This window comes from Camellia sinensis, chromosome 2, assembly GCF_055761805.1.
Source record: "Camellia sinensis isolate YWXY chromosome 2, ASM5576180v1, whole genome shotgun sequence".
In the NCBI taxonomy this organism is placed as follows: Eukaryota; Viridiplantae; Streptophyta; class Magnoliopsida; order Ericales; family Theaceae; genus Camellia; species Camellia sinensis.
The window spans coordinates 22,968,686-22,982,920 of NC_138962.1; the positions used below are offsets into that span (position 1 = coordinate 22,968,686).

The 14,235-nt window shown below is 33.5% G+C and overlaps 1 protein-coding gene and 1 long non-coding RNA gene across 2 annotated transcripts; both read left to right on the forward strand.

Moving 5' to 3' along the window:
- Window positions 1-472: 472 nt before the first annotated feature.
- LOC145811992 (uncharacterized) lies at window positions 473-3,952 on the forward strand. Its single transcript, XM_082907584.1, has 2 exons — window positions 473-1,955; window positions 2,733-3,952. Exons 1-2 carry the CDS (start codon window positions 473-475, stop codon window positions 3,950-3,952), a joined length of 2,703 nt encoding a protein of 900 aa, XP_082763710.1.
- A 3,920-nt stretch (window positions 3,953-7,872) lies between these two features.
- Window positions 7,873-13,142, forward strand: LOC145819508 (uncharacterized). Its single transcript, XR_014360257.1, has 2 exons — window positions 7,873-8,161; window positions 8,415-13,142. It is a non-coding gene; the product is annotated as an uncharacterized LOC145819508 (long non-coding RNA).
- Window positions 13,143-14,235: the final 1,093 nt, after the last annotated feature.

A 14,235-nucleotide genomic window follows, 5' to 3' on the forward strand; every position in this document is an offset into this window, starting at 1 on the left:
GAGAAACATCCGGGACCTCATCCGAAACCACAAACTTGATATGATAATTCTCATGGAAACCAAAGTCACACTTAGTTCTATGGGCACATTTTTCAACAACTTGGGCTTCACTGCCTCACCTAGTGTTGATCCAAATGGTAGAGCTGGAGGAATTTGGCTCTTATGGGAGCCCTCACAGGTCAGTGTTAATGTATTCGAAGCCAACAACCAAGTAATACATGCCACAATCAACAGAGTGGATTACGAGGAATGGGTTCTTTCAGCCGTGTATGCTAGTCCTAATCCCAGAAATAGAGATGCTCTATGGGAAGGCATTAAAGCTATCTCTGAAGACATTCAAAACCCATAGCTAGTGGCAGGTGACTTTAATGATTTTGCTAATCAAGAGGAAAGAAGAAGTTTCACCCCCAACACTAATACGAGTAGGAATTCGAAATTTCTTGAAAGACTCAGCAACTGCAACCTCATGGACATGGGCTGTTCTGGTCCAAAACTTACTTGGACCAATAATCGTCAAGGATTAGCCAATACCAAAGAAAGACTTGATCGTGCTCTTTGCAACACTCCATGGATGAACGCATTCCCTGAAAGCTGTGTCCGGAATCTTCCCCGAACATACTTTGACCATGCTCCGTTGGTGGTCTACATTGAAGGTATGCACTTTACCCCTACTCCAGTAAATAGACCTTTTAGATTTGAAGCTGCTTGGATTACCCATCCTAATTTTAAAGAAGTTATTCAAAATGCTTGGAATGATTGTAACTCTTCCTTGATTGATAAAACCAACTTCATGATGTCTAAAGTTAAAATCTGGAACAAAGACATTTTTCGCAACATTTTTCATAAAAAAAAGAGACTGTTATCTCTCATTGAAGGCATTCAAAAAGCCCAAGACTCTAAGTTTACTCACAACATGTTTCTCCTTGAAAAAGACCTCATAAAAGAATTCAATCTTGTTCTTCGCCAAGAGGAAATCCTTTGCTATCAAAAATCTAGAGTTAAGTGGCTCACCCAATGGGAAAGAAATACCAAGTATTTTCACGTGGCTACCATCACTAGAAGAAGAAAACTTAGGATCTGCATGCTTTGTGATGATAATGGTATCTGGATTAACAACCCCAATGACTTGAAATCCCTTGTTATTAATTATTTTCGCAATCTCTTTAGTCATGAAGATGTCCTAACTCTTGAGCATTACAATAACATTGCTAATGTTAAAATCAACGAAGAAGAGAATCGTCATCTTAAGCAACCTATTAGTAATAAAGAGATCTGGGACACTGTTAAGAACATTGGGGCCTTTAAAGCTCCTGGCCCTGATGGTGTTCAAGGTGTCTTTTATCATAAATTTTGGGACGTTGTTGGTTCATCTGTTTGTATGTTTGTTAAAAATTGTTTTTCTAATAAAGAAATTCCTATTGAGGCTAATGAAACCTTGATCACTTTGATCCCCAAAATTGCTAACCCTAAGAATATCAAGCAATTTAGGCCAGTCAGCCTCTGCAATGTGAGCTACAAAATAATCACTAAAATTATTGTTAACAGAATTAGACCTCTCATTGATCAGATTATCAGCCCCAATCAAAGTAGCTTTATTTCTGGTAGATCAACCACTGATAACATCATCATTACCCAAGAAATTCTGCACATTTTGAGACATAAAAAAGGCAAACTTGGCGGTATGATTCTTAAAATTGATCTTGAAAAAGCTTTTGATAGGATCTCTTGGGACTTTATTTTTAATACCCTTGTTGAATTTAATTTTAATAAAGACTTGATTGATCTTATTATGAGCTGTATCTCTTCTGTGAACACTGCTATTTTATGGAATGGTGAAGCCTTGCCAGCTTTTCACACTGGTAGAGGCATCAGACAGGGCGATCCCCTTTCTTCCTATATTTTTGTCCTTTGCATGGAAAGGCTCTCTAACATGATCAATCTTAAGGTTGATTCTGGTGATTGGAAAGGGATAAAAGCCTCTAATAACTGCCCTCCTCTAACTCACCTTTCTTTGCTGATGACCTCATTCTTTTTGCCCAAGCAAATATGGTTCATTGTGATATGGTGATAGAAGTTTTGAATGATTTTTGTGATATTTCTGGCCAAAAAATCAATTTTCATAAGTCCAAGCTTTTTATCTCTGCTAATGTCTCTAGGAATAAGGCTTGAAATCTTAGCCACCATTGTGGTATTCCTCTCACTCAAGATCTTGGTAAATACCTTGGCACTCCTCTTCTTCACAACCGTGTCAATAGAGCTCAATTCCAATTCATCATTGAAAAAATGCACAAAAAGCTCTCTTGTTGGAAAACTAATACACTCTCCTTGGCTGGTAGAGCAACCCTCATCCAATCTGTCACCTTAGCCATGCCCTCCTATGCTATGCGAACCATTGAGCTCCCCAAAAACCTTTGCAATAACATTGACAAATTAAACAGAAATTTTCTTTGGGGCGACTCTATTTTCAAGAAAAAAAATTCACCTCATTAATTGGGACCAAGTTTGCTTACCTGAAAATAAAGGGGGGCTTGGCATTAGAAAAGCTAGCCACCATAAGCATGCCCTCATTGCCAAACTAGGTTGGAAAATCCTTAATGATGATCATAGCCTGTGGACCGTTATCTTGAAAAAGAAGTACCTCCATAAACACTTCCTTTTTGACTGGCCTTGGGGTAAGAGAGGCTCTCCCTTGTGGAAAAGCATTGTTAAAACTAGAGATACTCTTAGACTAGGTACCAAATGGACTATTGGGGATGGTAATAGAGCTTCTCTTTGGAATGACTGGTGGTGCGGAACCCAACCTTTAGCTAATACTTCTCCTGGCCCTCACACTAACACTCATAACACTGTCAACACTATCATCAATGAGGAGGGGGACTGGAATTTGAACCTGATTGCTAGTCACCTTTCACCTACTGATATTGCTAACATCCATAAAGTCAAACTTCCCCAATTTGTGACTTTTCCTGATAAACCCCACTGGACAGGTTCTCTCCAAGGTAGATTCTCTTCCAAATCTGCTTATGACCTCATTATTAATGTTGAAGATCATAACTTTTGTTGGAATTGGATTTGGAAATTAAAAATTTCTCAAAAACTCAAAGGCTTCTTATGGCTTGTTATGCATGGTCGATTCCTCACAAACCAACTCAGAGTCAGCAGAGGTTTTGATAGCAATGATCTTTGTCCTAGATGCCATTCTAATGGGGAAAGCATGAGCCACCTCCTTAGAGATTGCTATTACTCAAGGGAGTTGTGGAAAAATTTGAAAAATGATCAATGGATTAAGGATGGCATTGATAAGCCTCTGGATGTTTGGCTTTCTTTCAATCTTTGTGATAAAACAAAACTTGCAAGTATCAACTGGAACATATGGTTCACTGTCACCCTTTGGTTCATCTGGAAAGGTAAGAATAAAACTGTTTTTGATAATTGTGATGTTCACATTATTGACAGCTTACGCCTAGTGTTCCAGTATACTCAAGAGATCCATGAGGCTTTCCAATGCCCCTTTAGCTCTGATCATCAAAGAATTAAACTAATCAATTGGTTGCCCCCTTCTACAAGTAATATCAAGCTAAATGCTGATGGATGTGTCAAGGAAAGTTTGGGAAAAGCTGGTTTTGGAGGACTCTTTAGAGATGCAAAAAGTTCTTGGATTCTGGGATACTCTGGAAAGTTGGATGTAGCAACAAGCCTCGAAGCAGAAATATGGGCTATTTATCGCGGAACAACCATCATTCATGAAAGAGGTTGGAGAAATGTGATAATTGAAACAGACTGTCAAGATGCTGTCAACCTCATCAATGATAGAGCTCATCCAAATTGCCCTTACCGTGCTCTTGTGGAAGACATTAAATTCCTTACTTCTCGTATGGATTGCACTATCAAACACATTTTTCGAGAAGCCAATAAGTGCGCAGATGCCCTTGCTCATATGGGAGAAAACTAAGTGGAAGATTTGAAGATCTATGAAGACCCTCCAATTTTGTTAAGGCCCATTCTTGTGGCTGATATGGTTGGAATCGTGTATGAGAGGGATTAACCCTCTATTTTCTTTTCTTTTTTCTGTTGTTTAACTTTCCTTATTATCTAAAAAAAATTACTACTTGCTACAGTAGAAGAGGCTCTCTTTTGAGTTTATCATGTTGCCTTTGTTGAGCCTTTATGCAAGTTAAACACTTGAGGGCTATTCGGTAATTTGATATGGGGTGCATCGTGTTTCGGTTTTCACTTATGGAGGGAGGATGTGGGTTTGTCTTGGGAAGCTACCGCAGCCCTTATTGCTCCTACCTCAGCAAAAAAAAATAAAAAAATAAAAAAAAATGATTGAAGTTTGATAAACATCAGACCTGTCTCCACCACTCTCTTGTCTCCTTTATTCTTTGCTTGTCTCTGCCTCTACCACTCTCTCTTGTCTCTTCCTTTATTCTTTGCTTCTTTCTCTTCTACAACGTTAGCGAGAACGGTGAGACAAAGGTGAATCCAAAACCTCAAAGGAAAAAGCTAAGAACACTATAATGATAAAGAATAAGGATTTGCAGAAAATCGTATTAGAGGGTTTTCATCTCATTTTCTCATTGGTGCATCCCATTTTACGACTATTCTCTTTTTCTCTTATTCTTCCCTCCTCTCTGCCATTTTGTTCTTTGTTTATTTTCTTACATTTTGATCAGGTGTTTCTTGTGAGTTCTACATAGGATTTCTCTGCATTCAGGTAATTTTGGTTATGCTAAAGGGTTTAATTTGTCATTTTATTTATTTATTTGTTTACTAGGCTGCAATTGAGTGCATATTGCTAATAATTTTCAATAATCATTTCCATTTGCAAGTCTGAAAGTTCAAATTTTGACCACACATTTCTTATCTCTTTGTTCATTTTTATACATCTACAATCCATCTCTCTTTGGTGACTCCTCTCGATAGCTTAACTTTTAAGAGTGATTGGTAGCTACAATAGTGCTTCAGAGTTCACCAAACAACCATTTTATTGTTTTCTCTGACTCTCTTCATACTATCTGTACAATGATCTACACTTTTCAAATCTCCATGGTTTGAGCTACACTGCTGGTTGGAGTTTTCAACCAGGTAGTACTATTCTCTTCTTATGTCTCCATTTTGTGAGTGTGTTTCTAAATTTTTAGTCAATTTTTTAGATTAACACTTTAAAACATAAGGAATAATTTTAATGAAGCATTCATAAATTTATTTATTTTGTATGTGCTCTGTTATTCCATTGATAAAATACCCACACTTACACCTACAAATCTATAATCTGATAAATTTATCATTCATAAATTACTGAGTGATAAATTTATCACTGAATTAAGTAACAAATTTATCAGATCAATTATATGTTTGTAAAAGATCAACAATACCTTTCAATGCACTGATTGGATACTTTGCATCCCAAATCGGTGATGGAGGAAGATGGTGGCAACAACGATGTCGAAGATGGTAGATCGATAATAGAGGATTACAGTGTTGAAGCTAGCAGATGAATGATGGGGGAGAAGCAGCGATGATGGTAACGAGGGACAAACACGGTGGTGTTAGGCGAGGGAGGAGAAGAATGACAACCTTGGTTGAGGCAAGTATTGTTGACAATGATAGATGAAGATGGTGGTTGAGCTGAGCTACATATATGGTGATAGAGGAGGAGGAGATAGTGTGCCAAAGACAGAAATATGAGAGAGAGAGAGAGAGAGAGAGATATTTTGGATTTAGAATAAAATCACTCAACTGAATATAAAGGGTAAAAATAGAATATCGACTAAATTATTTTGGGTCAGAATTTCTTAAGAATTAAGTCTGGTCCAAAAGACGGCCCATAACTCCCCCCTTAAATTTTTGCAATGATTTAGCCCACTCCGAAATTCATCCTGACTTTGGCCCACTTTTTTGTGATTGTAAAGAAGCCCAATTCTCAAGGCCTACATTAAAATCGGATTTGAAATTACGGCAATGATTTAGCCCATGGCCCTACGGCAATGATTTAGCCCGTGGCTCCATTTCTATTTGAGTAAATTAGTAATAGGTGTTAATAATTAGATTTAATTTTTATTTAGTTATATTAAAAATGAGTTTTAATAAAATCGTTATTAAAAATAAATTTTTTTGAAACTTTCTTACATATTTCATTAAAAATTGACAATTAGTATTTTTTTTTGTCACTATTTTTATAAATTGTCGCTAAAACTTATAATTAGTGACATTTTTCTGTGACTATTTTTTCAAACTATCGCTGAAAGTTAAAAATTAGTGATTTTTTTAGATAATCTTTTTAAATTGTCGCTAAAACTTATAATTAGTGACTTTTTTATGACAAAAATTTCAAACTGTTGCAGAAAATTAACAATTAGTGAAGTTTTTTAATAGTATTTGATGAAAAATGTCATTTACTTAGTTTGGTTTTGGTTTCCAAAATTTATTCATATTTTTTTGTTCTCACTTAATATTTTTAATTATTTAAGTATTTTTTTTAATTTTTAGACATACCTAACATAAATACACTTAAAAAGTATAATATTTATGAAAAAAATGCTTTAAAAATTTATTAAATACCCAAAATATATAAAAAAATTATATTAAAATTCAATACATTTTTTTATATTTTTGTGTATATATTAAGTTTTTTAAATATTACTTTTAGATACATTTAAGTAAGGTGCATTTTAAAAAAAATTACTTAAAATTTAAAAAATATTCACTAAAAATAAAAAATATAAAAAATAAAAAACTTAATTTTTTCAAAAAATTAAATTTAAAAAATTAAAACTAAATACACTAATTAATTTTCACAGGATATATTAGATAAGAAGTTTACCTATTATAACTTACATGTAACTTTCTTTCTTTTTTTTTACTTTTCAATTCTAATTACACTTCTAATCTTGTGAAAAAATCATTTTGCTCCCCCCGTCGTTGTGGTGGACTTGTAAAACAAATAATGATAAAAAAACAAATAAAATAAATTATGTTATTTGAAAAAGGCTGCAACTAATAGGATTTCACTAATCTTTGTTCGGGGAAAAAAGCGTGATTTTTTTTTTTTTTTTTTTTTGAACATAAAAGCGTGAAATTGTTCACTCATCTTTTATGATGCGTTGATAGAAAAGAAATACCATATATTTATAATTATAATTTTTAGATTTACTCACAATAACATGAGAGGTATGATAAGTGGATTAGTCTATATATTTTTGAGTTTATAATAAATAAAAAATTAACACCTAGCTAGTGTTTAGAAAGTTGACTATTTTAGTTTTTGACTATTTTAGTAAGTTAAAATAATTGTGTTTGAGAAGATGGTTGGATTTTTTGAAATTGGATGTTATGTTTATGAGAGAAAAAGTAAAATAATTATGGATTTGATGTAATATTTTGATCTCTTTTGAAAAAGAGGTTAAAAGCAGTTTTTTTTTTGGCTTTTAACCTCTTTTGATTCACATAACCTCTCTATTTTGTTACACATTTAAAAAAAAAATCAAAAAACTAACTTTTGTCTTTTAATATTATTTTAACCAAAAAAAAAAAAAAACAACCCAAAAAGTATCTTCCCAAACACCCCCTAATCTATCAAACCACCATGGATAAAATTAAAATATATTTTTTAAATGTCTCAATCTTTATAGCTATATCTATACTTATAATATAAGAACGAGTTATCACTTGCTACAGTAGAAGAGGCTCTCTTTTTTGTTTCTCATTTTGCCCTCGTTGGGCCTTTATGTAATTTAACCACTTGAAGGCTATTCGGTAATTTGATATGAGGTGTATTGTGTTTCGATTTTTCCTTGTGGAGGGAGAACTTCAACCACCGTAGCCCCTACTGCTCCTGCTACAAAAATAAATAAATAAATAAAACAAAATTGATTGAAGTTTGATAGACATCAGACCTGCCTCCACTATTCTCTCTTGTCTCTTCCTCTATTCTTTCCTTCTGTCTCTGTCTTCTCCTATGCAAAAACGACCAAGACCGCTCATCAAACTGTGACCATGGCACAGCGTCACCAGCTTCTTTCTCTTCTACAATGTTAGTGAGAACGGAGACAATGGTGAATCGGAAACCTCAAAGGAAAAAGCTGAGAACATTATGACGATGGAGAATAAGAATTTGCAGAAAATCGTATCAGAGGGTTTTCATCTCATTTTCTCATTGGTGCATCCCATTTTACGACTATTATCTTTTTCTCTCATTCTTTCCTCCTCTCTGCTATTTTGTTCTTTGTCTCTTTTTTTACATTTTTATCAAGTGTTTGTTGTGAGTTCTGCATAGGATTTCTTTGGATTCAGGTAATTTTGGTTACTCTAAAGGGTTTAGTTTGTCTTTTTATTTTTATTTTTTTTTTGTTTCCTAGGCTGCAATTGAGTGCATGCTACTAATAATTTTCAATAATTTTTTCCATTTGCAGGTCTAGAAGGTTCAAATTCTAATAACACATGTCTTATCTCTTGGTTCATTTTTATACATCTACGATCCATCCCTCTTGGTAGACTTATTTATTTTTGATGATTATTTTGATTTTGTTTCTGATTTATTTGGAAGAGAAAAATAGATTGAAATCTTATATTATATACAATTATATTATCTGTCCTAATCATATTTTTGGAGTGTAAAAATATGCTTAATCGGGTGTTAATTTCAGCTCAACACAGCAGTAGCCGAAGTAGGCTAGCCCAAAAGGGGCCGGACGCCCGTCCAAGGGTTTTTGGCTCAATTTTGCTACAATTCAATTTTGCTTCGCACTGATTGTCAACCTAGTAGTATATCCTTGACAATCGGGGACCCCATTGGGCATCCGGGAGGATGTTCAGGGGGACATTCGGGCGGACGTCCCTCAAGAATAAAATTTCATTTTGGACATCAGGCTGGACAACCACTTTGTACTACAATAGCTCTTTTTCAAAAATAGTTGTCATTAATCGAACCCATATTTTAACTCCTTCATGATCTAATCTTGTATGGGAAATGCAAATTTGAGTAGTGTAGATTTAACCAAAATCTTACTCAATCTTCTCATCACACGCAACAGTCAACGGTCCTTGATTTGCTGCTTGATAAATAGTAGGGCTTCTGCTAAACAAAAAACAACAAGAAAACAATAACACAAGCAAGAAATTTTCTCTGATCTTTCATCACTCTCATATTTCTCTATTCTCTGAAGTGTTCTTCATCTGTTTTTTTTTTACCTTCAGAAATTATAGGGAGCTTTAACTTTAAATATATATATATATATATATTTATGAGGGTTTTATTTTTACTGATATAAACTTAAAGCTTCAATCTTTGTAATAATTCTTGAAAGAGTTTCATTTCAAACTTTCTGTGAAAGCAAAACCTATCATTCAAATTTTGTAAGAGTGTAGTACACTCAGGTTTCTTAACTCTTTGAGTGTGATTGAGAATCAACTAAAAAGGGCAAGGTTTTGGACTTGGTATAGTCTTTGTAAAATCTGTGGAGGATTACTCTATTTGGGAAGATGTTGCTAGCACCCAGTGAAGTTAGAAGATAGTAAAAAATCTCAAGTGAAGCATGGGGAGTGGATGTAGGCTTGGTTGAATCTGAACCACTATAAATCTGTTTGCCTCATTTTCCTTAATCTCTTTACTTAACTGATATAACTATTTACTGTAATTACATACTTTACTGTTAAATTCTTCATTAAGCATTATCATTAATTGTTATTCATCTACTACTTGGAATTAATTATCTGTTGTGCAAATTGTAATTTTTATTGGGTATTATTATTTTGTATTTGTCAAAACCTAATTTACCCCCCTCTTAAGTTGTTTTTTGGGTAACAATGGGTATCAGAGCCTAGACTCTTGTTTAGATTTAACCATCTGAGAGTTTTCGATCCATGGCTATTACTAGCACTATTGAAGGACAACCCACCAATAGGCCACCCTTGTTTGATGGAAATAATTATAGTCATTGGAAAGACAAGATGACCCTATATCTTCAAGCCACAGATTATGCTATGTGGATTATAGTCACCAAATGTACAAAAATTCCTACCAAATTAGTAGACAATATTAGTGTACCTAAAACTGAAGATGAATGTGATAAGAGGGATCACAGATTATTGCAAGCCAATGCTAAAGCCATACTCACCTTTGTTTGTGGATTAAACTATAAGGAGTATAACAAATTATTTAGTTGTGACTCTGCTAAAGAAATTTGGGACAAACTTGAAATAACTTATGAAAGAACCAACCAAGTTAAAGAATCTCGTATTGATATGCTTGTTCATAGTTATGAATTATTTAAAATGAAATCTAATGAATCTATTTCAAGCATGTTTACTAGATTTACTGAAATTGTAAACTCTTTGAAATCTCTTGGCAAAATCTGTACTAATAGTGAGTTGGTGAGAAAAATTCTTGGGTGTTTACCAAAGAATTGGGAAGCTAAAGTCACTGTAATTATTAAAGCAAAGAACCTCTCCACACATGGATTGGATGAGCTTATGGGTTTCTTGATAACTCATGAAATCACTATGAAGGGACATGAAAATGATGAGGATTAAAAGAAGAATGGAATTGCATTCAAAGCCTCATCCCATGAAGAAAAAAATGAAGACTCTAGTGAAGATAAAGGATATGCCATGTTTAGTAGGAATCTCAAAAAGTACTACAAGAAAGACAATCATGGAGAAAGAAGACCTTTCAAGAAAGAATACAAGAAAGACGACATCCAAAAAAAGATCCTATTATTTACTATGAGTGCAAAAATCCGGGACACATGAAGATGGATTGTCCAAAATTGAAAAAAGTTAGAAAAGACTACAAAAGGAACAAAAAGGCCATGGTAGCAGCTTGGGGCTAAGGTGATGATAATAGCTCAAATGATGAAGCTGAATAATAAAGTAGCCAACCCGTGTTTCATGGTTTTAGGAGAAGAAGATTTCACTCAAGATGAGGTGACCTTTAATTATAAAGAACTTGAAAGTGCTTTCAATGAATAACAAGATGAGTTTAGAAAAGTTGATGCCAAAAATAATGTACTAAAGAAACCTGTTGCATCTTTATCTAGTAATGTAGAAGAATTAAAGAAAGAGAAAATTGTTTTGAAAAATGATTTTGACACCATCTCTAATGAGAAAATTGCCTGGAAAAATAATGTTATGATTTGACAAAAACACTTGAAAATTTTGTAAAATGTAGAGATAATCTCGACATGCTTCTTGGAAATCAAATATGTGTTTTTGATACGGCGGGCATTGGATATGACCCTATTAAGAAACAAAAGAATCTCAAAATAATTTTTGAAAAGGTACTTCTCATAACACACCTTCATATCACTTGTCATTATTGTAGAAAGAAAGACCATTATATATCTTCTTGTCCTTTCAAAAAGATTATGAACATGGAAATTAAAAAGATTTGGATTGTTAAGGGAACTAATAAAACTAACCAAGAAGGACTTAAGAAATCATGGGTACCAAAATCCAATATTTGATTATTATTTTGTAGGTATGCCTTAAGTCCAAAACTAAAGAAGGAAGGTAATATCTTGATAGTGGATGCTCTAGATACATGACTGGAGACAAATCGTTCTTTATTACTCTATCACCCCAAAATGGAGGATTTGTCACATTTGGAGACAACAAGAAAGGAAAAATCATTGGTATTGGTAGCATCGGTATGTCTCATAATCCTTCCATTGAAAGTGTTTTACTCATTGATGGATTTAAGCATAATCTACTTAGTATTAGCCAATTATGTGATAAGGGCAATCGTGTTGTTTTTGATAAATCACATTGCACAATACAATTGATCACAAAACCCTATTTGTTGGTAATCTCCATGATAATGTTTATGTTTTTCATCTCAATGATCTCTATACTAGTGATGTTAAATGTTTATATGCTAATAGTGATAATAGTTGGTTATGGTATAGAAGACTTGGTCATGCTCATATAGATTTAATTGCTAAACTTTTGAGAAAAGATTTGGTCGTTGGACTTTCAAAAATTAAATTTGAAAAAGATTGACTTTGTGGTGCTTGTCAACAAGGAAAACAAACCAAAACATCTTTTAAATCAAAATCTCATATTTCTATAACTAGACCTTTACAATTATTGCATATGGATTTATTTGGTCCTTCAAGGACATCTAGTCTTGGTGGTAAACATTATTGTCTTGTTGTTGTTGATAATTATTCAAGATTTACATGGGTTATGTTTTTAGTACACAAAGATGAAACCTTTTCTTCTGTCATAAAGCTGTGTCGTAAAATTCAAAATGAAAAAGGTTTACTTATTACTAATATTCGAATCGGCCATGGTACAGAACTTGAAAATGAAAATTTTGAATTGTTTTGTGATGAGCATGGTATGAGACATAATTTTTCAGCACCTAGAACCCCTCAACAAAATGGTGTAGTAGAAAGGAAGAATAAAACTTTAGAAGAAATGTGTAAAATAATGTTTTGCAAAAATTATCTTCCTAAATATTTTTGGGCCGAGGCCATTCACACCACATACTATATTTTAAATCGTGCATTGATTAGACATATTCTCAAAAAGACTCCTTATGAACTTTGGCATGATAAAAAGTCCAACATTAGTCACTTGCATGTTTTTTATTGTAAATGTTATGTGCATAATAATAGTAAGGACGACTTAGGTAAATTTGATTCAAAATCTGATGAAGCAATTTTTCTTGGCTATTCCTTAACTAGCAAAGCTTATCATGTTTTTAATAAAAAAAAACTATTGTTGTTGAAGAATCTATACATGTGGCATTTGATGAAACTAACATCTCTTCTCAAAAGTAAGTTGCTAGTGATAATATAGATTTGGAACCAAATGTGGAGGATTCAAGTATTTACAAAGAAGATGACCAACCGTGTGAGTTGAACAAAGAGGTTGAACAACCTATTCTCCCTCCTCAAGAAGAAGGAAGAAACAACAATGATTTGCCAAGAGAATGAAAGTTTGTTCACAATCACCCTAAGGATTTAATCCTAGGTGATCCCACCAAAGGTGTTACCACTCGTTTTTTTTTTAGAAACATTTGTGGTAACTTAGCTTTTCTTTCACAGATTGAGCCAGAGAATTATCAAGAAGCTGAATTCGATTAACATTGAATGATAGCTATGCATAAATAGCTTAACTAATTTGAGATAAACAAAGTTTGGAATCTAGTGCCAAGGCCTAAAGATCATTCCATTATTGCCACAAAATGGATCTTTAGAAACAAACTTGATGAATCTGACACCATTGTTAGAAATAAAGCTAGACTCGTAGCTCAAGGGTACAATCAAGAAGAAGGTATCGATTTCGATGAAACATTTGCTCCGGTTGCTAAATTAGAAGCCATTCACATGTTACTTGCATTTGCATGTTATAGAGATTTCAAAGTTTATCAAATGGATGTAAAAATCACTTTTCTAAATGGTTTCATAAATGAGGAAGTTTATGTAAAACAACCCCCAACTTTTGAAGATCATGTTTTTCCAAATCTTGTATTTAAACTCTTAAAAACTTTGTATGGTTTGAAATAAGCACCTCGTGCATAGTATGAACGCTTGAGTAATTTTTTAATTGAAAATAGTTTTACTAGAGGAAAGATTGACACAACACATTTTGTTAAAACCAAAAATGATAATTTACTTTGTGCAAATATATGTGGATGACATTATATTTGGTGCTGCTAATGAAATCTTGTATAAGGAATTTGCTAAGTGTATGTAAGGTGAGTTTGAGATGAGCATGATTGGGGAGCTAAATTATTTCCTTGGGTTTCAAATCAAACAATATAAAGAAGCGATTTACATTAACCAAGCTAAGTACACAAAGGAATTACTCAAAAAGTTTGGTATGTATGATTCAAAAATAGCTGAAACACCTATGAGCACGTCAATTAAGCTAGACAAGGATGAAAATGGTAAGTCCATTGAGCAAACAAAATATCAAGGTATGATTGGCTCACTTCTCTATTTAACCGCAAGTAGACCCGATATTATGTTTAATGTTTGCATGTGTGCTAGATATCAATCAAATCCTACGGAATCACATCTTAGTGTTGTTAAAAGAATTTTTTAGATATCTTGTTGGCACCCAAAATTTGGGACTGTTTTATCCTAGAGGTGTTGCATTTGATTTAATTGGTTACTCAGATGTTGACATTGCCGGGTACAAACTTGATAGAAAAAGTACCAGTGGCACTTGTCACTTCCTTGGTAACTTATTAGTATCTTGGTTTAGCAAAAAGTAAAATTTTGT